The 23,941-nt window shown below is 44.9% G+C and overlaps 1 protein-coding gene across 3 annotated transcripts in view; it reads left to right on the top strand.

Moving 5' to 3' along the window:
• Positions 1-19,907, top strand: part of dapk1 (death-associated protein kinase 1) — a 194,842-nt gene extending 174,935 nt beyond the window's left edge. For all 3 annotated transcript variants that reach the window (XM_042331170.1, XM_042331169.1, XM_042331168.1), the window contains 7 exons: positions 4,696-4,881; positions 5,684-5,881; positions 6,689-6,948; positions 13,307-13,495; positions 15,309-15,497; positions 15,684-15,887; positions 18,490-19,907. In XM_042331170.1, coding sequence (XP_042187104.1) covers positions 4,696-4,881; positions 5,684-5,881; positions 6,689-6,948; positions 13,307-13,495; positions 15,309-15,497; positions 15,684-15,887; positions 18,490-19,383 — 2,120 coding nt within the window. In that variant the 3' untranslated portion in view covers positions 19,384-19,907. The remainder of the gene's footprint in view (positions 1-4,695; positions 4,882-5,683; positions 5,882-6,688; positions 6,949-13,306; positions 13,496-15,308; positions 15,498-15,683; positions 15,888-18,489) is intronic.
• Positions 19,908-23,941: the final 4,034 nt, after the last annotated feature.

Genomic DNA, 23,941 nt, shown 5'->3' with positions numbered 1-23,941 from the left:
AGACAGTAGTATAGTTTAGTATATCTAGACAGTGGTGTAGTTTAGTATATCTAGACAGTGGTGTAGTTTAGTATATCTAGACAGTGGTGTAGTTTAGTATATCTAGACAGTGGTGTAGTTTAGTATATCTAGACAGTGGTGTAGTATATCTAGACAGTGGTGTAGTATATCTAGACAGTAGTGTAGTATATCTAGACAGTGGTGTAGTGTAGTATATCTAGACAGTGGTATAGTATATCTAGACAGTGGTATAGTATATTTAGACAGTGGTGTAGTGTAGTATATCTAGACAGTGGTGTAGTGTAGTATATCTAGACAGTGGTGTAGTATATCTAGACAGTAGTGTAGTATATCTAGACAGTGGTGTAGTTTAGTATTCCTAGACAGTAGTGTAGTTTAGTATATCTAGACAGTATGGTCATGTAGTTTAGTATTCCTAGACAGTAGTATAGTTTAGTATATCTAGACAGTGGTGTAGTTTAGTATATCTAGACAGTGGTGTAGTTTAGTATATCTAGACAGTACTGTAGTTTAGTTATATCTAGACAGTGGTGTAGTTTAGTATATCTAGACAGTACTGTAGTTTATATCTAGACAGTACTGTAGTTTAGTATATCTAGACAGTACTGTAGTTTAGTATATCTAGACAGTACTGTAGTTTAGTATATCTAGACAGTTGTGTAGTTTAGTATATCTAGACAGTGGTGTAGTTTAGTATATCTAGACAGTGGTGTAGTTTAGTATATCTAGACAGTACTGTAGTTTAGTATATATAGACAGTGGTGTAGTTTAGTATATATAGACAGTGGTGTAGTTTAGTATATCTAGACAGTACTGAGGTTTAGTATATCTAGACAGTGGTGTAGTTTAGTATATCTAGACAGTACTGTAGTTTAGTATATCTAGACAGTACTATAGTTTAGTATATCTAGACAGTGGTGTAGTTTAGTATATCTAGACAGTGGTGTAGTTTAGTATATCTAGACAGTGGTGTAGTTTAGTATATCTAGACAGTACTGTAGTTTAGTATATCTAGACAGTACTGTAGTTTAGTATATCTAGACAGTGGTGTAGTTTAGTATATCTAGACAGTGGTGTAGTTTAGTATATCTAGACAGTGGTGTAGTTTAGTATATCTAGACAGTGGTGTAGTTTAGTATATCTAGACAGTACTGAAGTTTAGTATATCTAGACAGTGGTGTAGTTTAGTATATCTAGACAGTGGTGTAGCTTAGTATATCTAGACAGTAGTGTAGTTTAGTATATCTAGACAGTGGTGTAGTTTAGTATATCTAGACAGTGGTGTAGTTTAGTATATCTAGACAGTAGTTTAGTATATCTAGACAGTAGTGTAGTTTAGTATATCTAGACAGTGGTATAGTATATCTAGACAGTGGTATAGTATATCTAGACAGTGGTGTAGTATATCTAGACAGTGGTGTAGTTTAGTATTCCTAGACAGTAGTGTAGTTTAGTATTCCTAGACAGTAGTGTAGTTTAGTATATCTAGACAGCAGTGTAGTTTAGTATATCTAGACAGTAGTGTAGTTTAGTATATCTAGACAGTAGTATAGTTTAGTATATCTAGACAGTAGTTTAGTATATCTAGACAGTGGTATAGTATATCTAGACAGTGGTATAGTATATCTAGACAGTGGTGTAGTGTAGTATATCTAGACAGTGGTGTAGTGTAGTATATCTAGACAGTGGTGTAGTATATCTAGACAGTGGTGTAGTTTAGTATTCCTAGACAGTAGTGTAGTTTAGTATATCTAGACAGCAGTGTAGTTTAGTATATCTAGACAGTAGTGTAGTTAGTATATCTAGATGACGGTGTAGTTTAGTATTCTTGACAGTAGTGTAGTTTGGTATATCTAGACAGTAGTGTAGTTTAGTATATCTAGAAAGTATGGTCATGTAGTTTAGTATATCTAGACAGTAGTGTAGTTTAGTATATCTAGACAGTAGTGTAGTTTAGTATATCTAGACAGTGGTATTGTATATCTAGACAGTGGTGTAGTTTAGTATATCTAGACAGTGGTGTAGTATATCTAGACAGTAGTGTAGTATATCTAGACAGTGGTGTAGTTTAGTATTCCTAAACAGTAGTATAGTTTAGTATATCTAGACAGTAGTATAGTTTAGTATATCTAGACAGTAGTATAGTTTAGTATATCTAGACAGTAGTATAGTTTAGTATATCTAGACAGTAGTATAGTTTAGTATATCTAGACAGTAGTATAGTTTAGTATATCTAGACAGTAGTATAGTTTAGTATATCTAGACAGTAGTGTAGTTTAGTATATCTAGACAGTAGTGTAGTTTAGTATATCTAGACAGTGGTATAGTATATCTAGACAGTGGTGTAGTATATCTAGACAGTGGTGTAGTATATCTAGACAGTGGTGTAGTATATCTAGACAGTAGTGTAGTATATCTAGACAGTGGTGTAGTTTAGTATTCCTAGACAGTAGTGTAGTTTAGTATATCTAGACAGTATGGTCATGTAGTTTAGTATTCCTAGACAGTAGTATAGTTTAGTATATCTAGACAGTGGTGTAGCTTAGTATATCTAGACAGTGGTGTAGTTTAGTATATCTAGACAGTAGTATAGTTTAGTATATCTAGACAGTAGTTTAGTATATCTAGACAGTAGTGTAGTTTAGTATATCTAGACAGTGGTGTAGTTTAGTATATCTAGACAGTGGTGTAGTTTAGTGTATCTAGACAGTGGTGTAGTTTAGTATATCTAGACAGTGGTGTAGTTTAGTATATCTAGACAGTGGTGTAGTATATGTAGACAGTGGTGTAGTATATCTAGACAGTGGTGTAGTTTAGTATTCCTAAACAGTAGTATAGTTTAGTATATCTAGACAGTAGTATAGTTTAGTATTCCTAGACAGTAGTATAGTTTAGTATATCTAGACAGTGGTGTAGTTTAGTATATCTAGACAGTGGTGTAGTTTAGTATATCTAGACAGTGGTGTAGTTTAGTATATCTAGACAGTACTGTAGTTTAGTATATCTAGACAGTGGTGTAGTTTAGTATATCTAGACAGTACTGTAGTTTAGTATATCTAGACAGTACTGTAGTTTAGTATATCTAGACAGTACTGTAGTTTAGTATATCTAGACAGTACTGTAGTTTAGTATATCTAGACAGTTGTGTAGTTTAGTATATCTAGACAGTGGTGTAGTTTAGTATATCTAGACAGTGGTGTAGTTTAGTATATCTAGACAGTACTGTAGTTTAGTATATCTAGACAGTGGTGTAGTTTAGTATATCTAGACAGTACTGAGGTTTAGTATATCTAGACAGTACTGGGGTTTAGTATATCTAGACAGTGGTGTAGTTTAGTATATCTAGACAGTACTGTAGTTTAGTATATCTAGACAGTACTATAGTTTAGTATATCTAGACAGTGGTGTAGTTTAGTGTATCTAGACAGTGGTGTAGTTTAGTATATCTAGACAGTGGTGTAGTTTAGTATATCTAGACAGTGGTGTAGTTTAGTATATCTAGACAGTACTGTAGTTTAGTATATCTAGACAGTGGTGTAGTTTAGTATATATATAAAGTGGTGTAGTTTAGTATATCTAGACAGTGGTGTAGTTTAGTATATCTAGACAGTACTGAGGTTTAGTATATCTAGACAGTACTGTAGTTTAGTATATCTAGACAGTGGTGTAGTTTAGTATATCTAGACAGTACTGAGGTTTAGTATATCTAGACAGGGGTGTAGTTTAGTATATCTAGACAGTGGTGTAGTTTAGTATATCTAGACAGTGGTGTAGTTTAGTATATCTAGACAGTGGTGTAGTTTAGTATATCTAGACAGTGGTGTAGTTTAGTATATCTAGACAGTACTGTAGTTTAGTATATCTAGACAGTGGTGTAGTTTAGTATATATATAAAGTGGTGTAGTTTAGTATATCTAGACAGTGGTGTAGTTTAGTATATCTAGACAGTACTGAGGTTTAGTATATCTAGACAGTACTGTAGTTTAGTATATCTAGACAGTGGTGTAGTTTAGTATATCTAGACAGTACTGTAGTTTAGTATATCTAGACAGTTGTGTAGTTTAGTATATCTAGACAGTGGTGTAGTTTAGTATATCTAGACAGTACTGTAGTTTAGTATATCTAGACAGTGGTGTAGTTTAGTATATCTAGACAGTACTGAGGTTTAGTATATCTAGACAGTACTGGGGTTTAGTATATCTAGACAGTGGTGTAGTTTAGTATATCTAGACAGTGGTGTAGTTTAGTATATCTAGACAGTACTGTAGTGTAGTATATCTAGACATTAGTATAGTAAATCTAGACAGTACTGAGGTTTAGTATATTTAGACAGTACTGTAGTTTAGTATATCTAGACATTAGTATAGTAAATCTAGACAGTACTGAGGTTTAGTATATCTAGACAGTACTGTAGTTTAGTATATCTAGACAGTACTGTAGTGTAGTATATCTAGATAGTACTGAGGTTTAGTATATCTAGACAGTACTGTAGTTTAGTAAATCTAGACAGTTTATCTACTGGGGGTATGTATTGTTCTGTGAGGTAGCAGCTCCACCTGCTGGTTACAACGTATATTATTAGATATATTATATTCTCTTCTTGACTTCGTTCTCCAACCTGTATCCTGGCTGTGAGAACGTCTGTGTCTATATTCATTATGTGTGTCTCTGTAGTGTCCGTGAGTATCTCCAACCTGTATCCTGGCTGTGAGAACGTCTGTGTGCGTAGTCGCAGTATGATGTTTGAGCCCAGCCTGACCAAGGGAGTCCTGGAAGTGTTCAGCCCCGTCACCAACGCACTCTCCTCAGCCGACGACCTCGCCACCAGAGCCATCGACATCCAGAACACGAACATCAATGGTGAATACTAGTCTGACCCCGATCCTCTAACCCAGCCTTTCCCAAACTCGGTCCTGGGGACCCAAAGGGTGCATGTTTTGGTGGTGAATACTAGTCTGACCCCGATCCTCTAACCCAGCCTTTCCCAAACTCGGTCCTCGGGACCCAAAGGGTGCATGTTTTGGTTGTTGCCTCAGCACTGCACAGCTGATTCAAATAATCAACTCATCATCAAGCTTTGAAGTCAGCTGTGTAGTACTAGGGCAAAAACCAAAACATGCACCCTTTGGGGTCCCCAGGACCGAGTTTGGGAAACACTGCTCTAAGACCTAACCTTTACTAGATGAGTTCCAGTCATAGAATATCCTCCTCTAACCCCTAACCCTTAACCTTTACTAGATGAGTTCCAGTCATAGAAGATCCTCCTCTAACCCCTAACCCTTAACCTTTACTAGATGAGTTCCAGTCATAGAAGATCCTCCTCTAACCCCTAACCCTTAACCTTTACTAGATGAGTTCCAGTCATAGAAGATCCTCCTCTAACCCCTAACCCTTAACCTTTACTAGATGAGTTCCAGTCATAGAAGATCCTCCTCTAACCCCTAACCCTTAACCTTTACTAGATGAGTTCCAGTCATAGAAGATCCTCCTCTAACCCCTAACCCTTAACCTTTACTAGATGAGTTCCAGTCATAGAAGATCCTCTTTTTGTGCTCTATTCATTAAACTCTCTCTATCTCTCTCTGTGACTGTCTCTCTGTCTGTCTCTCTCTGTGACTGTCTCTCTGTCTGTCTCTCTCTGTGACTGTCTCTCTGTCTCTAGGTGTAGGAGACTTCAGTGTTTGGGAGTTCAGTGGTAACCCTGTGTACTACTGTTCTTACGACTACTTTGCTGCCAACGACCCTACAGCCATCCACCTGGTGCTGTTCAGTCTGGAGGAACCCTACGAGACTCAGCTCAGCCAGGCTACATACTGGCTCAACATGTTGAAGGCCTTAACACTGCCACAGGATACTATAGGTACATACCCCCTTTTCATTACATCATCTCAGAGCACCTGTTAAGCAAAATAAACAACAAGTCATTTAAAAAGAAATATATTCTAGATCAAGTCTGTTTGAGTGCTTCTAGATCCAGTCTGTTTCACTGCTTCTAGATCCAGTCTGTTTCACTGCTTCTAGATCCAGTCTGTTTCACTGCTTCTAGATCCAGTCTGTTTCACTGCTTCTAGATCCAGTCTGTTTCACTGCTTCTAGATCAAGTATGGTTCAGTGCTTCTAGATCAAGTATGTTTCAGTGCTTCTAGATCCAGTCTGTTTGAGGATCTGGAAGCTCATAACTAGATGGTCAGTAGAGGTGGTGGGCAGGCAGCTCCATATCATCAGGGCGTCTGCAGCTTGTTCTCCTGACCTTAACCCTCAGCCAGACCACATACTGGTTCAACATGCTAGTCTCTCAGGATAACATCTGTAAGCCAGTCACATAGACTCACTATACCTTCACTAGTCATTCATCAAATAATCAAATATCTTGTAGTAGAAAAGAATCATCCTGTATCTGTCTACTTTGCCATGTCATATTCCCCTCCTCTCTAACCCTTGACCTCTCGCTCCGGACTCATCTCCTCTCTCCTATGTTGTCATGGTTCCAGCCTGTCTGAACATCACATGACAGACAGTTCAGTGTTGCTTTAAGAGACTACATCCATACAGTAGAACATGGCTTGAATGAGTTTGTTAGGAATCTGACTGCAGGTATAGAGGTTTAGCTAGGAGTATCTGTAGGTGAATGTTGAGCTGACCGGTAACACAGTGTGTCCGTCCCCAGCGTTTGGAGGTCGCATCCATAGCCCGCTGACGGTAGTCCTTGTGGGGACTCATGCTGACGTGGCTTGCCTGCCTCGGGGGGCTGGAGGGGAGTTTGGATACGACAAGGAGAGGCCTCTACTCAAGGAGCTCCGGAACAGGTTTGGCAACGACCTGCAGATCTCAGAGAGGCTGTTTGTGATGGACGCTGGAGCCTCCGCCTCTAAAGATGTCAAACTGCTCCGGAACCACCTGCTGGAACTACGCAATAACATCGTCTCTGTAAGTTCCTACACTCTGACAGCCAATAGCATCGTCTCTGTAAGTTCCTACACTCTGACAGCCAATAGCATCGTCTCTGTAAGTTCCTACACTCTGACAGCCAATAGCATCGTCTCTGTAAGTTCCTACACTCTGACAGCCAATAGCATCGTCTCTGTAAGTTCCTACACTCTGACAGCCAATAACATCGTCTCTGTAAGTTCCTACACTCTGACAGCCAATAACATCGTCTCTGTAAGTTCCTACACTCTGACAGCCAAGAACATCGTCTCTGTAAGTTCCTACACTCTGACAGCCAATAGCATCGTCTCTGTTAGTTCCTACACTCTGACAGCCAATAACATCGTCTCTGTAAGTTCCTACACTCTGACAGCCAATAGCATCGTCTCTGTAAGTTCCTACACTCTGACAGCCAATAGCATCGTCTCTGTAAGTTCCTACACTCTGACAGCCAAGAACATTGTCTCTGTAAGTTCCTACACTCTGACAGCCAATAGCATCGTCTCTGTAAGTTCCTACACTCTGACAGCCAATAACATCGTCTCTGTTAGTTCATACACTCTGACAGCCAATAACATTGTCTCTGTTAGTTCATTCACCCTACTACCCTTACCACTACGTGCCACCATCACCCTACTACCCTTACCACTACGTGCCACCATCACCCTACTACCCTTACCACTACGTGCCACCATCACCCTACTACCCTTACCACTATGTACCACCATCACCCTACTACCCTTACCACTATGTACCACCATCACCCTACTACCCTTACCACTACGTACCACCATCACCCTACTACCCTTACCACTACGTACCACCATCACCCTACTACCCTTACCACTACGTACCACCATCACCCTACTACCCTTACCACTACGTGCCACCATCACCCTACTACCCTTACCACTACGTACCACCATCACCCTACTACCCTTACCACTATGTACCACCATCACCCTACTACCCTTACCACTACGTACCACCATCACCCTACTACCCTTACCACTATGTACCACCATCACCCTACTACCCTTACCACTACGTACCACCATCACCCTACTACCCTTACCACTACGTACCACCATCACCCTACTACCCTTACCACTACGTACCACCATCACCCTACTACCCTTACCACTACGTACCACCATCACCCTACTACCCTTACCACTATGTACCACCATCACCCTACTACCCTTACCACTACGTGCCACCATCACCCTACTACCCTTACCACTACGTGCCACCATCACCCTACTACCCTTACCACTATGTACCACCATCACCCTACTACCCTTACCACTATGTACCACCATCACCCTACTACCCTTACCACTACGTACCACCATCACCCTACTACCCTTACCACTATGTACCACCATCACCCTACTACCCTTACCACTATGTACCACCATCACCCTACTACCCTTACCACTATGTACCACCATCACCCTACTACCCTTACCACTATGTACCACCATCACCCTACTACCTTTACCACTATGTACCACCATCACCCTACTACCTTTACCACTATGTACCACCATCACCCTACTACCCTTACCACTATGTACCACCATCACCCTACTACCCTTGCCACTATGTACCACCATCACCCTACTACCCTTACCACTACGTGCCACCATCACCCTACTACCCTTACCACTACGTGCCACCATCACCCTACTACCCTTACCACTACGTACCACCATCACCCTACTACCCTTACCACTATGTACCACCATCACCCTACTACCCTTACCACTACGTGCCACCATCACCCTACTACCCTTACCACTACGTGCCACCATCACCCTACTACCCTTACCACTACGTACCACCATCACCCTACTACCCTTACCACTATGTACCACCATCACCCTACTACCCTTACCACTATGTACCACCATCACCCTACTACCCTTACCACTACGTACCACCATCACCCTACTACCCTTACCACTACGTACCACCATCACCCTACTACCCTTACCACTACGTACCACCATCACCCTACTACCCTTACCACTACGTGCCACCATCACCCTACTACCCTTACCACTACGTACCACCATCACCCTACTACCCTTACCACTATGTACCACCATCACCCTACTACCCTTACCACTACGTACCACCATCACCCTACTACCCTTACCACTATGTACCACCATCACCCTACTACCCTTACCACTACGTGCCACCATCACCCTACTACCCTTACCACTACGTACCACCATCACCCTACTACCCTTACCACTACGTACCACCATCACCCTACTACCCTTACCACTACGTACCACCATCACCCTACTACCCTTACCACTATGTACCACCATCACCCTACTACCCTTACCACTACGTACCACCATCACCCTACTACCCTTACCACTACGTACCACCATCACCCTACTACCCTTACCACTACGTACCACCATCACCCTACTACCCTTACCACTACGTACCACCATCACCCTCCTACCCTTACCACTACGTGCCACCATCACCCTACTACCCTTACCACTACGTGCCACCATCACCCTACTACCCTTACCACTACGTACCACCATCACCCTACTACCCTTACCACTACGTACCACCATCACCCTACTACCCTTACCACTACGTGCCACCATCACCCCTATAATAATGACAATAATAAGTAAGTTACTGCTTCCTATGCAGATGTTATTATTCAGTGTCTCAGGCTGTGTCAGACTAATCCAGTCTGTAAGAGGAGCCGTTCCTCCTCAGTGGTCGTCGTTTTCCCTCTGGGTTGTTCCACATGTCCCACAACTCATTTTGGCCAATTGACTTTTCAATTTATTTTTCTGATGTTGCAATTCTTTAGTTTCTCTCAGATTTGAATTGACACGTTTTTATTGTTTTGATTTTGTGAGTTATTGAACACCTGTATAGAGTTCATTATTTCATTGGAGTTTAATGTTTCAATGAATTTATCTGCACTGTTTGGAGCCCATCTGTCTAATTTGGTTCTTGTTGTAGAGGTTAATTGGGCTGTATTTTTGAATGAGTATTGCTGGTTAATTTCTTCAGAAACACCTTGATCCGACTGTGATCCGACAATGGTGTCTGTGATCCAATGGTGTCTGTGATCCAATGGTGTCTGTGGTCTTACAATGGTGTCTGTGGTCTTACAATGGTGTCTATGATCCGACAATGGTGTCTGTGATCCGACAATGGTGTCTGTGGTCTTACAATGGTGTCTGTGGTCTTACAATGGTGTCTATGATCTGACAATGGTGTCTGTGGTCTGACAATGGTGTCTGTGGTCTTACAATGGTGTCTGTGGTCTGACAATGGTGTCTGTGGTCTGACAGTGAATGCACTAATGGAGGAGGGGTCAATGTCAGTGATGCCATAATCGACTACACTTGTCCCAAGAGCTGAGCAGTAAGTAAACTGACCTACAGAGTCCCCTCTGATTCTACCATGAAGCATGTACAGGCCTAAGGCTCGACAGAGATGCACTAACTCCTTCCCGTTTCTGTTCAGTATTTGGTCAGGACTGTTTCTCTTATTTATAGTAGGGCTGCTGTACAAGGAGGGTGGTCAGGACTGTTTCTCTTATTTATAGTAGGGCTGCTGTACAAGGAGGGTGGTCAGGACTGTTTCTCTTATTTATAATAGGGCTACTGTACAAGGAGGGTGGTCAGGACTGTTTCTCTTATTTATAATAGGGCTGCTGTACAAGGAGGGTGGTCAGGACTGTTTCTCTTATTTATAGTAGGGCTGCTGTACAAGGAGGGTGGTCAGGACTGTTTCTCTTATTTATAATAGGGCTGCTGTACAAGGAGGGTGGTCAGGACTGTTTCTCTTATTTATAATAGGGCTGCTGTACAACGAGGGGTGTCCAAATATGTGGTGGTTACCTCCCTCATCAGTGTAGTCAGGCTCAGAACCTGTTCTCGCATTGGAACCTCCACAACGAAGCACTTAATGACGAGTTTGGAGGGTACTATGGTGTTAAATGCTGAGCCACTTTAATAATGTAAAAATATGTGTAAAAAATACATCACTAGTCACTTTAAATTTTGCCACTTTATATAATGTTTACATACCCTACATTACTCATCTCATATGTATATACTGTATACTGCATCTTGCCTATGCCGTTCGGCCATCTCTCATTCATATATTTATATGTACATATTCTTATTCATTCCTTTATACTTGTGTGTATAAGGTAGTTGTTGTGAAATTGTTAGATTAATTGTTAGATATTACTGCCGGAACTAGAATATATTATTGTCGGAACTAGAAGCACAAGCATTTCGCTACACTCGCATTAACATCTGCTAACAATGTGTATGTGACCAATGAAATTTGATTTATTTAGTTGATTAACTGTCCTGGGAAGTCTTTTCTTGGTAGGAGCGTAGATACATCTATATTGGTTGTTGGGAACATAGCCTGTGCCCATTCTGCCACTCTTCTCATTGCCCCAGATACATTTTCACCTTTGGCAGGAAGGTTGTTTGTGCCAGTGTGGATGATGATGTTATCAGGGGTGTCAATCCTGGTCTGACTGAGTAGCTGCATTGCACTGTCAGTTGTAAGACACCAGAACCTATACACCAGGTGTCCAGGGAATCATCTCTCCTGACCAAGAGCTTCCCATTTTAATCGATAAAGATTGCAGTTGTGGGTAGTTGTTTGGGTGGAGCAGACTGGGAGGCTGTTATTCTGACCTGGGCTGAAGCAGACTGGGAGGTTCACCTGGGCTGGAGCAGACTGGTAGGTTGACCTGGGCTGGAGCAGACAGGAAGGGTGGTAGGTTGACCTGGGCTGAAGCAGACTGGGAGGCTGTTAGGTTGACCTAGGCTGAAGCAGACTGGGAGGTTGACCTGGGCTGGAGCAGACTGGGAGGTTGACCTGGGCTGGAGAGCAGACTGGGAGGTTGACCTGGGCTGGAGCAGACTGGGAGGTTGACCTGGGCTGGAGCAGACTGGGAGGTTGACCTGGGCTGGAGCAGACTGGGAGGTTGACCTGGGCTGGAGCAGACTGGGAGGTTGACCTGAGCTGGAGCAGACTGGGAGGTTGACCTGAGCTGGAGCAGACTGGGAGGTTGACCTGGGCTGGAGCAGACTGGGAGGTTGACCTGGGCTGGAGCAGACTGGGAGGTTGACCTGGGCTGGAGCAGACTGGGAGGTTGACCTGGGCTGGAGCAGACTGGGAGGTTGACCTGGGCTGGAGCAGACTGGGAGGTTGACCTGGGCTGGAGCAGACTGGGAGGTTGACCTGGGCTGGAGCAGACTGGGAGGTTGACCTGGGCTGGAGCAGACTGGGAGGTTGACCTGGGCTGGAGCAGACTGGGAGGTTGACCTGGGCTGGAGCAGACTGGGAGGTTGACCTGGGCTGGAGCAGACTGGGAGGTTGACCTGGGCTGGAGCAGACTGGGAGGTTGACCTGGGCTGGAGCAGACTGGGAGGTTGACCTGGGCTGGAGCAGACTGGGAGGTTGACCTGGGCTGGAGCAGACTGGGAGGTTGACCTGGGCTGGAGCAGACTGGGAGGTTGACCTGGGCTGGAGCAGACTGGGATGTTGACCTGGGCTGGAGCAGACTGGGAGGCTGGTATTCTGGGCTGGAGCAGACTGGGAGGCTGGTATTCTGGGCTGGAGCAGACTGGGAGGCTGGTATTCTGGGCTGGAGCAGACTGGGAGGCTGGTATTCTGGGCTGGAGCAGACTGGGAGGCTGGTATTCTGGCTGGAGCAGACTGGGAGGGGGATTGGCTGACCTGGGCTGGAGCAGACTGGGATGCTGGTTGGTTAACCTGGGCTGGAGCAGACAGGAAGGCTGGTGCAGTGTCATCAGGCTGTGTGATGAAGGCCATGCTGGTCTCAGGTTCTGCCTTTGTTGTAGCAAGCTGGTGAACATGTTCTCTAGATGCAGAGGACATAATGACCAGCTGCTGGTTGAGGGTGTCAATGTACTTATTTCCATAGCAACGCTGGTGATGTTGGCTACAATGTTGCAACAGAAGCCTACCTTGTTTTTGGTATTATTGGTCTTTTGAGAAATGGGACTTGTGACAAATTGAGTCCAAAAGCTTTTTTGAAATCAACGCAGCATGAGAAGACTTTGCCTTTGTTTTGTTTTGTTTGTTTGTTAATGAGGGTGTGCAGGGTGAATACGTGGTCTGTCGTACAGTAATCTGGTAAAAAGACAATTTGACATTTGCTCAGTTCATTGTTTTCGCTGAGGAAATGTATGAGTCTGCTGTTAATGATAATGCAGAGGATTTTCCCAAGGTTTCTTTTGACGCATATCCCATGGTAGTTATTAGGGTCAAATTTGTTAAGTCCCTCTCTCTGCCCTCTCTTTGACAGACCTGTAGTCCCATGTCGGCCCTTTCAGAGTGTCTGGTCTCGACCCTGCCCTCCTGGAGGAAAATGAGTGGCCCTAACCAGCTGACGTCATGGCAACAGTTTGTCTCTGACGTCCAGGAACACATCAACCCACTGGTCAGCGAGGAGCACCTCCGAGGGGTCGCACAGCAGCTCCACAGCATGGGAGAGGTACACACACACACACACACACATAGCAGCTACACAGCATGGGAGAGGTACACACACACACACACACACACAGCAGCTCCACAGCATGGGAGAGGTACACACACACACACACACACACACACAGCAGCTCCACAGCATGGGAGAGGTACACACACACACACACACAGCAGCTCCACAGCATGGGAGAGGTACACACACAGCAGCTCCACAGCATGGGAGAGGTACACACACACCCTATTACACAAAAGTCCAAACTTCAACGTAAGTCGAGTGCACCTCAAATAGTGTCAAGGATCCATATTCAACCCAGGATACTCCTCTATTCAGTGTCTGTGTTGTGAGGTTCTGGTTTCTGCCACCAGGTGTCACTGTTTAGCAGTGTGTTCCTCCATCTGGAAACAGTGATTGGACTGTTAGGACATGTTGATGTTAACAAGAATGACTCTGCTCTGGTAGATAGACAGCCAACTGGCCTGGACAGACTTCAACTTGTCTTGTACTTCACACAATTCAATACCAGATTATATTTGATATTCTAACTTCATTCACCTTTCTCTCTTCTATTCGCTCTCGCTCTCTCACTCAATTCAATTTAAGGACTTTATTGTCATGGGAAACATATGTTTACATTGCCAAAGCAAGTGAAATAGATAATAAACAAAAGTGACATAAACAATAATGAACAGTAAACATTACACTCAGAACAGTTCCAAAACCATAAACACATTTCAAATGTCATATTATGTCTAAATACAGTGTTGTAACGATGTGCAAATAGTTAAAGGGAAAATAAGAAATATAAATATGGGTTGTATTTACAATGGAGTTTGTTCTTCACTGTTTGCCCTTTTCTTGTGGCAACAGGTCACAAATCTTGCTGCTGTGAAGTCGCACTGTGGAATTTCATCACAATTGGATTTGTTTTTTAATACTTTGTGGGTCTGTGTAATCTGAGGGAAATATGTGTCTTTAACATGGTCATATGTTGGCAGGAGGTTAGGAAGTTCAGTTTCCACCTCATATTAGACCAATGAAATTGGTTCTTTCTACCTACATGGTACTGAACCTTGGTTCCTTCTACCTACATGGTGCTGAACCTTGGTTCCTTCTACCTACATGGTACTGAACCTTGGTTCCTTCTACCTACATGGTGCTGAACCTTGGTTCCTTCTACCTACATGGTACTGAACCTTGGTTCCTTCTACCTACATGGTACTGAACCTTGGTTCCTTCTACCTACATGGTGCTGAACCTTGGTTCCTTCTACCTACATGGTACTGAAACTTGGTTCCTTCTACCTACATGGTGCTGAACCTTGGTTCCTTCTACCTACATGGTACTGAACCTTGGTTCCTTCTACCTACATGGTACTGAACCTTGGTTCCTTCTACCTACATGGTGCTGAACCTTGGTTCCTTCTACCTACATGGTGCTGAACCTTGGTTCCTTCTACCTACATGGTGCTGAACCTTGGTTCTTTCTGCCTACATGGTGCTGAACCTTGGTTCCTTCTGCCTACATGGTGCTGAACCTTGGTTCCTTCTACCTACATGGTACTGAACCTTGGTTCCTTCTACCTACATGGTGCTGAACCTTGGTTCAGGGAGGGTGTGAGAGATATCAGCCAATCACATGGAGACGCACGAGCAGTTATTGTGACGTCATCCCAGTTCATTCACAACGATCGGGAACTATTTCACACTGGGAAGATTTTTACATGCCCCCCTTAACTATGGACAATTTATTTTTGATTATACATTTCTCTCTCCCTCCTTTTGTATCCATCTCTCTCTCTTCCCCATCCTCCTAACAGATCAACCTGATGCAGAGTGAGACGGTGCAGGATGTGATGGTGTTGGAGCCCCGCTGGCTGTGTAGTGGGGTGTTAGCCCGCCTCCTCTCTGTGGACACGCCTAAAGCCATCCACCACTACAGGGGGCGCTACAGACTGGAGGAGATACAGGCTCTGGCCCCAGAGAGCGACGTGGACGAACTGCTACAGGTCAGAGACAGTCATCATTACTAAGACGGGGAAGCATCTCCCATAGGAAAACATGTCACACTTAGCGACCATGCTAACACAAGCTGGGCATGCAGTTGTATACCGTCAAGTATACCACAATGCAACATGTTAGCATCTCCCATAGGAAGACATTAGCGTCCATGCTAACATCCTCTCTTACGACAGGTGCTGGATGCCATGGACGTGTGCGTACGTGACCTGACCAACCCTGGCATGGTGGATGTCCCCGCCCTGATCAAGACCAACAGCCTCCACCACTCCTGGACGGAGGAAGAGGAGGAGGACGATGTCCTGATCTACGGAGGGGTCAGACTGGTTCCTGCTGAACACCTCACACCTTTCCCCTGTGGACTGTTCCACAAGCTACAGGTACATGCTCTGATTCATCAAGACTGTCTGAACGACTCCCCAGTCCCTACCAATACTGTCTGAACGACTCCCCAGTCCCTACCAATACTGTCTGAACGACTCCCCAGTCCCTATCAAGACTGTCTGAACGACTCCCCAGTCCCTATCAAGACTGTCTGAACGACTCCCCAGTCCCTACCAATACTGTCTGAACGACTCCCCAGTCCCTATCAAGACTGTCTGAACGACTCCCCAGTCCCTATCAAGACTGTCTGAATGACTCCCCAGTCCCTATCAATACTGTCTGAACGACTCCCCAGTCCCTACCAATACTGTCTGAATGACTCCCCAGTCCCTACCAATACTGTCTGAATGACTCCCAGTCCCTATCAATACTGTCTGAACGACTCCCCAGTCCCTATCAATACTGTCTGAATGACTCCCCAGTCCCTATCAATACTGTCTGAACGACTCCCCAGTCCCTACCAATACTGTCTGAACGACTCCCCAGTCCCTATCAATACTGTCTGAACGACTCCCCAGTCCCTACCAATACTGTCTGAACGACTCCCCAGTCCCTACCAATACTGTCTGAACGACTCCCCAGTCCCTACCAATACTGTCTGAACGACTCCCCAGTCCCTACCAATACTGTCTGAATGACTCCCCAGTCCCTATCAATACTGTCTGAACGACTCCCCAGTCCCTACCAATACTGTCTGAACGACTCCCCAGTCCCTACCAATACTGTCTGAATGACTCCCCAGTCCCTACCAATACTGTCTGAATGACTCCCCAGTCCCTACCAATACTGTCTGAATGACTCCCCAGTCCCTACCAATACTGTCTGAATGACTCCCAGTCCCTACCAATACTGTCTGAATGACTCCCCAGTCCCTACCAATACTGTCTGAATGACTCCCCAGTCCCTACCAATACTGTCTGAATGACTCCCAGTCCCTATCAAGACTGTCTGAATGACTCCCAGTCCCTACCAATACTGTCTGAATGACTCCCCAGTCCCTACCAATACTGTCTGAACGACTCCCCAGTCCCTACCAATACTGTCTGAATGACTCCCCAGTCCCTACCAATACTGTCTGAATGACTCCCAGTCCCTACCAATACTGTCTGAACGACTCCCCAGTCCCTACCAATACTGTCTGAATGACTCCCCAGTCCCTATCAATACTGTCTGAACGACTCCCCAGTCCCTACCAATACTGTCTGAATGACTCCCCAGTCCCTACCAATACTGTCTGAATGACTCCCCAGTCCCTATCAAGACTGTCTGAATGACTCCCAGTCCCTATCAAGACTGTCTGAATGACTCCCCAGTCCCTACCAATACTGTCTGAATGACTCCCCAGTCCCTACCAATACTGTCTGAACGACTCCCCAGTCCCTATCAATACTGTCTGAATGACTCCCCAGTCCCTATCAATACTGTCTGAACGACTCCCCAGTCCCTATCAATACTGTCTGAACGACTCCTCAGTCCCTACCAATACTGTCTGAACGACTCCCCAGTCCCTATCAATACTGTCTGAACGACTCCTCAGTCCCTACCAATACTGTCTGAACGACTCCCCAGTCCCTATCAATACTGTCTGAACGACTCCCCAGTCCCTATCAATACTGTCTGAACGACTCCTCAGTCCCTATCAATACTGTCTGAACGACTCCTCAGTCCCTATCAATACTGTCTGAACGACTCCTCAGTCCCTATCAATACTGTCTGAACGACTCCTCAGTCCCTACCAATACTGTCTGAACGACTCCCCAGTCCCTATCAATACTGTCTGAACGACTCCCCAGTCCCTATCAATACTGTCTGAACGACTCCTCAGTTCCTACCAATACTGTCTGAACGACTCCCCAGTCCCTACCAATACTGTCTGAACGACTCCCCAGTCCCTATCAATACTGTCTGAATGACTCCCCAGTCCCTACCAATACTCTCTGAATGACTCCCCAGTCCCTATCAATACTGTCTGAATGACTCCCCAGTCCCTATCAATACTGTCTGAATGACTCCCCAGTCCCTATCAATACTGTCTGAATGACTCCCCAGTCCCTACCAATACTGTCTGAATGACTCCCCAGTCCCTATCAATACTGTCTGAATGACTCCCCAGTCCCTATCAAGACTGTCTGAATGACTCCCCAGTCCCTACCAATACTGTCTGAATGACTCCCCAGTCCCTACCAATACTGTCTGAATGACTCCCCAGTCCCTACCAATACTGTCTGAATGACTCCCCAGTCCCTATCAATACTGTCTGAATGACTCCCCAGTCCCTATCAATACTGTCTGAATGACTCCCCAGTCCCTACCAATACTGTCTGAATGACTCCCCAGTCCCTATCAATACTGTCTGAACGACTCCCCAGTCCCTACCAATACTGTCTGAATGACTCCCCAGTCCCTATCAATACTGTCTGAATGACTCCCCAGTCCCTATCAATACTGTCTGAATGACTCCCCAGTCCCTATCAATACTGTCTGAACGACTCCCCAGTCCCTATTGAATATGCTGCCATCTGGGATGCTCTGGAGTATGTTTCTTCTCCCAGAATGAATAGTATGCTGTTGTCATGTTTCCTGACCTCTGACCTCCAGGTGAACCTGTGTCGCTGGAGCCACCAGCAGCGCCCTGAGGACGACACAGGGGAGGGGCCTGACGGAGACATCCGCCTCTGGACCAATGGGGCAAAGGTGAGCCAAGGCGGAGCGGAGGCCATGATCCTATTGGTCAACCACGGCCAGGGGGTGGAGATCCAGGTCAGAGGTCACGACAGCGAACGGGCCAAGTGTTACACCCTCCTGGACACCATGGTTACCATCACAGAGTCGCTCCTGTCCTCCACCCTCCCTGGCCTCCTCACCGCCCGGTACTACCTCAGCCCCCAGCAGCTCAGAGAGCATCACGGTCCCGTTATGATCTACCAGCCTAAAGACTTCCTGAAGGCCCAGACCCAGAGAGAGACCAGCCTCACCAACACCATGGGGGGGTACAGGGAGAGCTTCAGCAGTATCCTCGCCTTGGGCTGTACTGAAGTCTATAGTCAGGGTAGTCTGTGTGCAGATGTCCACATCTCAGAGGTCAGCCTGCTGGCCAGGAGGAAGCTATGTCGTCTGTTAGACCCTCCTGATGCGCTGGGGAAGGATTGGTGTCTGCTGGCTATGAACCTTGGTCTCACATACCTGGTGGCCAAACACAGCTCCACCCCCAACGGCACCACAACCAATGGGGTCCCTGCCCCAGACAATGACCCCGCCCTCCTGGCCAGCCCCACGGCAGCGCTGCTACTGGATTGGTCAGTCCGTCCAGACAGCACGGTGGGGTTGTTGATGTGGAAGCTGCGTGAGTTGGGGAGGCGTGACGCTGCTGACTTCCTGTTAAAGACCTCGCCTGTCTTCAGGGTCAACATAGAGGGTGTGGCTAGGGGGAGGGGAAGAGCCTGTAACGGAGGCACCTCCTACAACTCCATCAGCTCAGTCATCTCCCGATGAGACGGGTGTAATCACTGGGAACCAAGCGGAACCAAGCGGGTAGAGAAACACAGGGACAAACCTGAATTGGGTTTTCTTTTTCCGTTGAAAAACATTTTGCTTCAGTGTGCGCTATTGAATACACACCATGTCCTGGATCAGAACAGCTTCCGCTCATCCTGATCTGGCCCATCAGGGGAGAAGACTAGAATCTGATCATAGATCAGAGTCCTGACTGGGGAAACTAACTGTGTCCTGTCCTCAGAGTGAGGCTGGGCTAATTAGGGCTGACGAACCAACCAACACCATGTGCAATGTAATCTTTCCCGGGGGTTTAGTGTTAGTTCTCTCCTGTTAACCCCTAGGTCACTGATGCTCTGTGAGACTGATGCTCTGTGCACATCCAGTGTCCATATAGCTCCCCTCCTTTCTTCTCCTACTCTCCTCCTGTCCTCTCCTCCTCCTGTCTTCCTCTCCTCCTCCTGTCCTCCTCCTGTCCTCTCCTCCTCCTCCTGTCCTCCTCCTGTCCTGTCCTCCTCCTCCTGTCCTGTCCTCCTCTCCTCCTGTCCTTCTCTCCTCCTCTCCTCCTCCTCCTCTCCTCCTCCTGTCCACTCTCCTTGCCCTCCTGTCCTCTCCTCCTCCTGTCCTCCTGTCCACTCTCATCCTCCTCCTGTCCTCTCCTCCTCCCCCTGTCCTCATCCCCTCTCTCCTCTAAACCTCTCCCTCTCATCCTGTTCTCTCTCCCCCTCTCCTCCTGTCCTCCTGTCCTCCTCCTGTCCTCTCCTCCCCCTGTCCTCATCTCCTCTCTCCTCTAAACCTCTCCTCTCTCCTCCTCTCTCACCCTGTTCTCTCCTTCTGTCCTCCTCGCCTCCTCCTGTCCTCTCCACCTCCCCCTGTCCTCATCTCCTCTAAACCTCTCCTCTCTCCTCCTCTCTCACCCTGTTCTCTCTCCTCCTGTCCTCCTCTCTCCTCCTGTCCTCTCTCCTCCTCCTCTCCTCACCATCCCCCTATATGAATGTTGAAATGAACTGGCTGTCCTGAGCTCCAAAGAGGATCCCAAATGGAGCCCTACTGAAGTGGCACTAAACTTCAGTAGTTACTCTTTCTGCCCTGCTGCCCTGCTTGTCAGCATCTCAACTCCAACACAGCATTAGAAGTACAGCAAGGGTTTTCTTTATTTTGACTGTTTTCTACATTGAAGAATAATAGTGAAACTACAAAATGACACATATGGAATCATGTAGTAACCAACAAAGTCTTTAACAAATCAAAATATATTTCACATTCATCAAAGTAGCCACTCTTTGCCTTGATGACAGCTTTAGACACTCTTGACATTCTCTCAACCAGCTTCATGAGGTAGTCACCTGGAATGCATTTCAATTAACAGGTGTGCCTTGTTAAAAGTAAAAATGTGTGGATTGTTTTTCCTTTCCTTAATGTGTGAGCCAATCAGTTATGTTGGGACAAACAGAAGGTAGCCCTATTTGGTGAAAGACCAAGTCCATATTATGGCAAGAACAGCTCAAATATGAAAAGAGAAATGACAGTCCATCATTACTTTAAGACATGAAGGTCAGTCAATCTGGAACATTTCAAGAACTTTGAAAGTTTCTTCACGTGCAGTCACAAAAACCATCAAGCACTATGATGAAACTGGCTCTCATGAGACTGCCACAGGAAAGGAAGACCCAGAGTTACCTCTGCCACAAAGGATAAGTTCATTAAGGTTAACTGCACCTCAGATTACAGCCCAAATAAATGCTTCACAGAGTTCAATCAGGCCTTCATGACTAATGGACATTAGACCGGTGGAAATCTGTCCATTGGTCTGGAAATTTGACCACAGAGTGAAAAAAAGCAGCCAACAAGTGCTCAGCATATCTGGGAACTCCTTCATTTGAAGAATCTCAAACGTTTTTGGTTACTACATGATTCCATATGTGTTATTTCATAGTTTTGATGTCTTCACTATTATTCTACAATATAGAAAACAGTAAAAATAAAGAAAAACCCTTGAATGAGTAGGTGGGTACAAACTTTTGACTGGTCCTGTACATGTCAGCACATGCCCCTCAACACAACACAACTGTTGTTCACGAAGGAAAATAAATAGATCCACATTATCAATGGAGGATTTGATATCAATCTGGGCTCCTTTTATATACTGAGGTTACAGTTTGATAACAGATGAAGTCTCTGTCCATCTCTTTCTGACATGATTACAGTTTGATAACAGATGAAGTCTCTGTCCATCTCTTTCTGACATGATTACAGTTTGATAACAGATGAAGTCTCTGTCCATCTCTTTCTGACATGATTACAGTTTGATAACAGATGAAGTCTCTGTCCATCTCTTTCTGACATGATTACAGTTTGATAACAGATGAAGTCTCTGTCCATCTCTTTCTGACATGATTACAGTTTGATAACAGATGAAGTCTCTGTCCATCTCTTTCTGACATGATTACAGTTTGATAACAGATGAAGTCTCTGTCCATCTCTTTCTGACATGATTACAGTTTGATAACAGATGAAGTCTCTGTCCATCTCTTTCTGACATGATTACAGTTTGATAACAGATGAAGTCTCTGTCCATCTCTTTCTAACATGATATAAGGAGTTCAATGCTTGACTAGTTCTAATGACAGTGAGATCTTTCTGACCTTCTACCTCTCCTAAAAAGCACAAAGGTTCAACAACCCTGTCTAGGGGATCTTCTTGTCCTGGTGTCTTTCCTACATAATGCACCACAGAGCTCTGGTCAAAAGGGTCCCATCTGGGATGGAACCCTGAACAGTCCATTGCCCCTGTCTAAGGGTTAGGGGTTAGTTACAACGATACAGCACAGCAGGTGGGGACTAACACTGTGTTGATAGATCAGTCCATTGGCCCTGTCTAAGGGTTAGGGGTTAGTTACAACGATACAACACAGCAGGTGGGGACTAACACTGTGTTGATAGATCCACAACGTAATGGAACATCTAACTCTTAGGGCTGGTTTCCCGGTCACAGATTAAGCCTGTAGCAAATAAACACGTTGGACTAGTCTTAATCTTAGTCTGGGAAACCAAATGAGTACTGTTGCGTGAGCTAGTGGCTTAAGATCAGCAGGCTAATGCAGTGTTGTGAAGACGACTGTGGTTTAAACCCAGACAGAGACCTAGCTCCCATGACAGGACCTTCCTAGCAGAAACAACATGTTAATTATTATGATGTGAATACCCAGAGGCCTAGACGGGGGAAGACAGAACACAGTGGTAATAGTGGTATCAGAGACAACATGTTGCTTCTCACCTAAACATACGCATCTTCTCCTGAAGAGCAACAGAGATTCCCATGTGAGGTTTTTTTGTGGGTTTATTTTAGCACAGACACACCACACAGACACAGACACACACACAGTTACTCTCGACTCTCCTACTGCTGCCTTGCTGAGCTGAAGAGCTGTGTCTGTGAAAGGGAAGTTACTAGTAGTGTACTACTGAGCTTTGAAAGTCTTCTAATGAACATTGAAATGTTTTTCTTGTTTCTTGATTCTGATGGTAAGTGGCTTTCTTTGTTTCCTTGGATTTGACGCAGACCATACTGCGTCCCAATTGGCACCCTATTCCCTACATAGTGCACTACTTTAGACCAGACGGTGCACTACTTTAGACCAGAGCCCTATTCCCTATATAGTACACTACTTTAGACCAGAGCCCTATTCCCTATATAGTGCACTACTTTAGACCAGAGCCCTATTCCCTATATAGTGCACTACTATAGACCAGAGCCCTATAGAACCCTATTCCCTATATAGTGCACTACTATAGACCAGAGCCCTATAGAACCCTATTCCCTACATATAGTACACTACTATAGACTAGAACCTCTATTCCCTATATAGTGCACTAGTATAGACTAGAGCCCTATAGAACCCTATTCCCTATATAGTGCACTATTATAGACCAGAACCCTATTCCCTATATAGTACACTACAATAGACCAGAGCCCTATAGAACCCTATTCCCTATATACAGTACACTACTATAGACCAGAACCCTATTCCCTATATAGTGCACTACTATAGACCAGAACCCTATTCCCTATATAGTGCACTACTATAGACCAGGGCCCTATAGAACCCTATTCCCTATATAGTACACTACTATAGACCCGAACCCTATTCCCTATATAGTGCACTACTTTAGACCAGGGCCCTATAGAACCCTATTCCCTATATAGTACACTACTATAGACCCGAACCCTATAGAACCCTATTCCCTATATAGTGCACTACTTTAGACCAGGGCCCTATAGAACCCTATTCCCTATATAGTACACTACTATAATATGGTTAGCACCATGTAGGGAATACAGTGCCATTTGTTGAGCACCCTCTGTATCTGTCTGTCTGAGTGCATGGAGACGGGTGTATTCAAGACTTTATACAGACACAACAGAAAGACGTCTCTCTCTGCACAATAGCCTTGTTTGTATTTCTGATTGTTCCCATAGACTGGGATGATACCATGTCCTGAACCTTTACAGTGTAGTAGTTACATTTGATAATAAATGGTTTACCTGAGAACATTGT

Source organism: Oncorhynchus tshawytscha, linkage group LG12 (genome assembly GCF_018296145.1).
Source record: "Oncorhynchus tshawytscha isolate Ot180627B linkage group LG12, Otsh_v2.0, whole genome shotgun sequence".
In the NCBI taxonomy this organism is placed as follows: Eukaryota; Metazoa; Chordata; class Actinopteri; order Salmoniformes; family Salmonidae; genus Oncorhynchus; species Oncorhynchus tshawytscha.
Note: the sequence above shows the minus strand (reverse complement) of the source record. Positions and strands in the feature narration are given on the sequence as shown.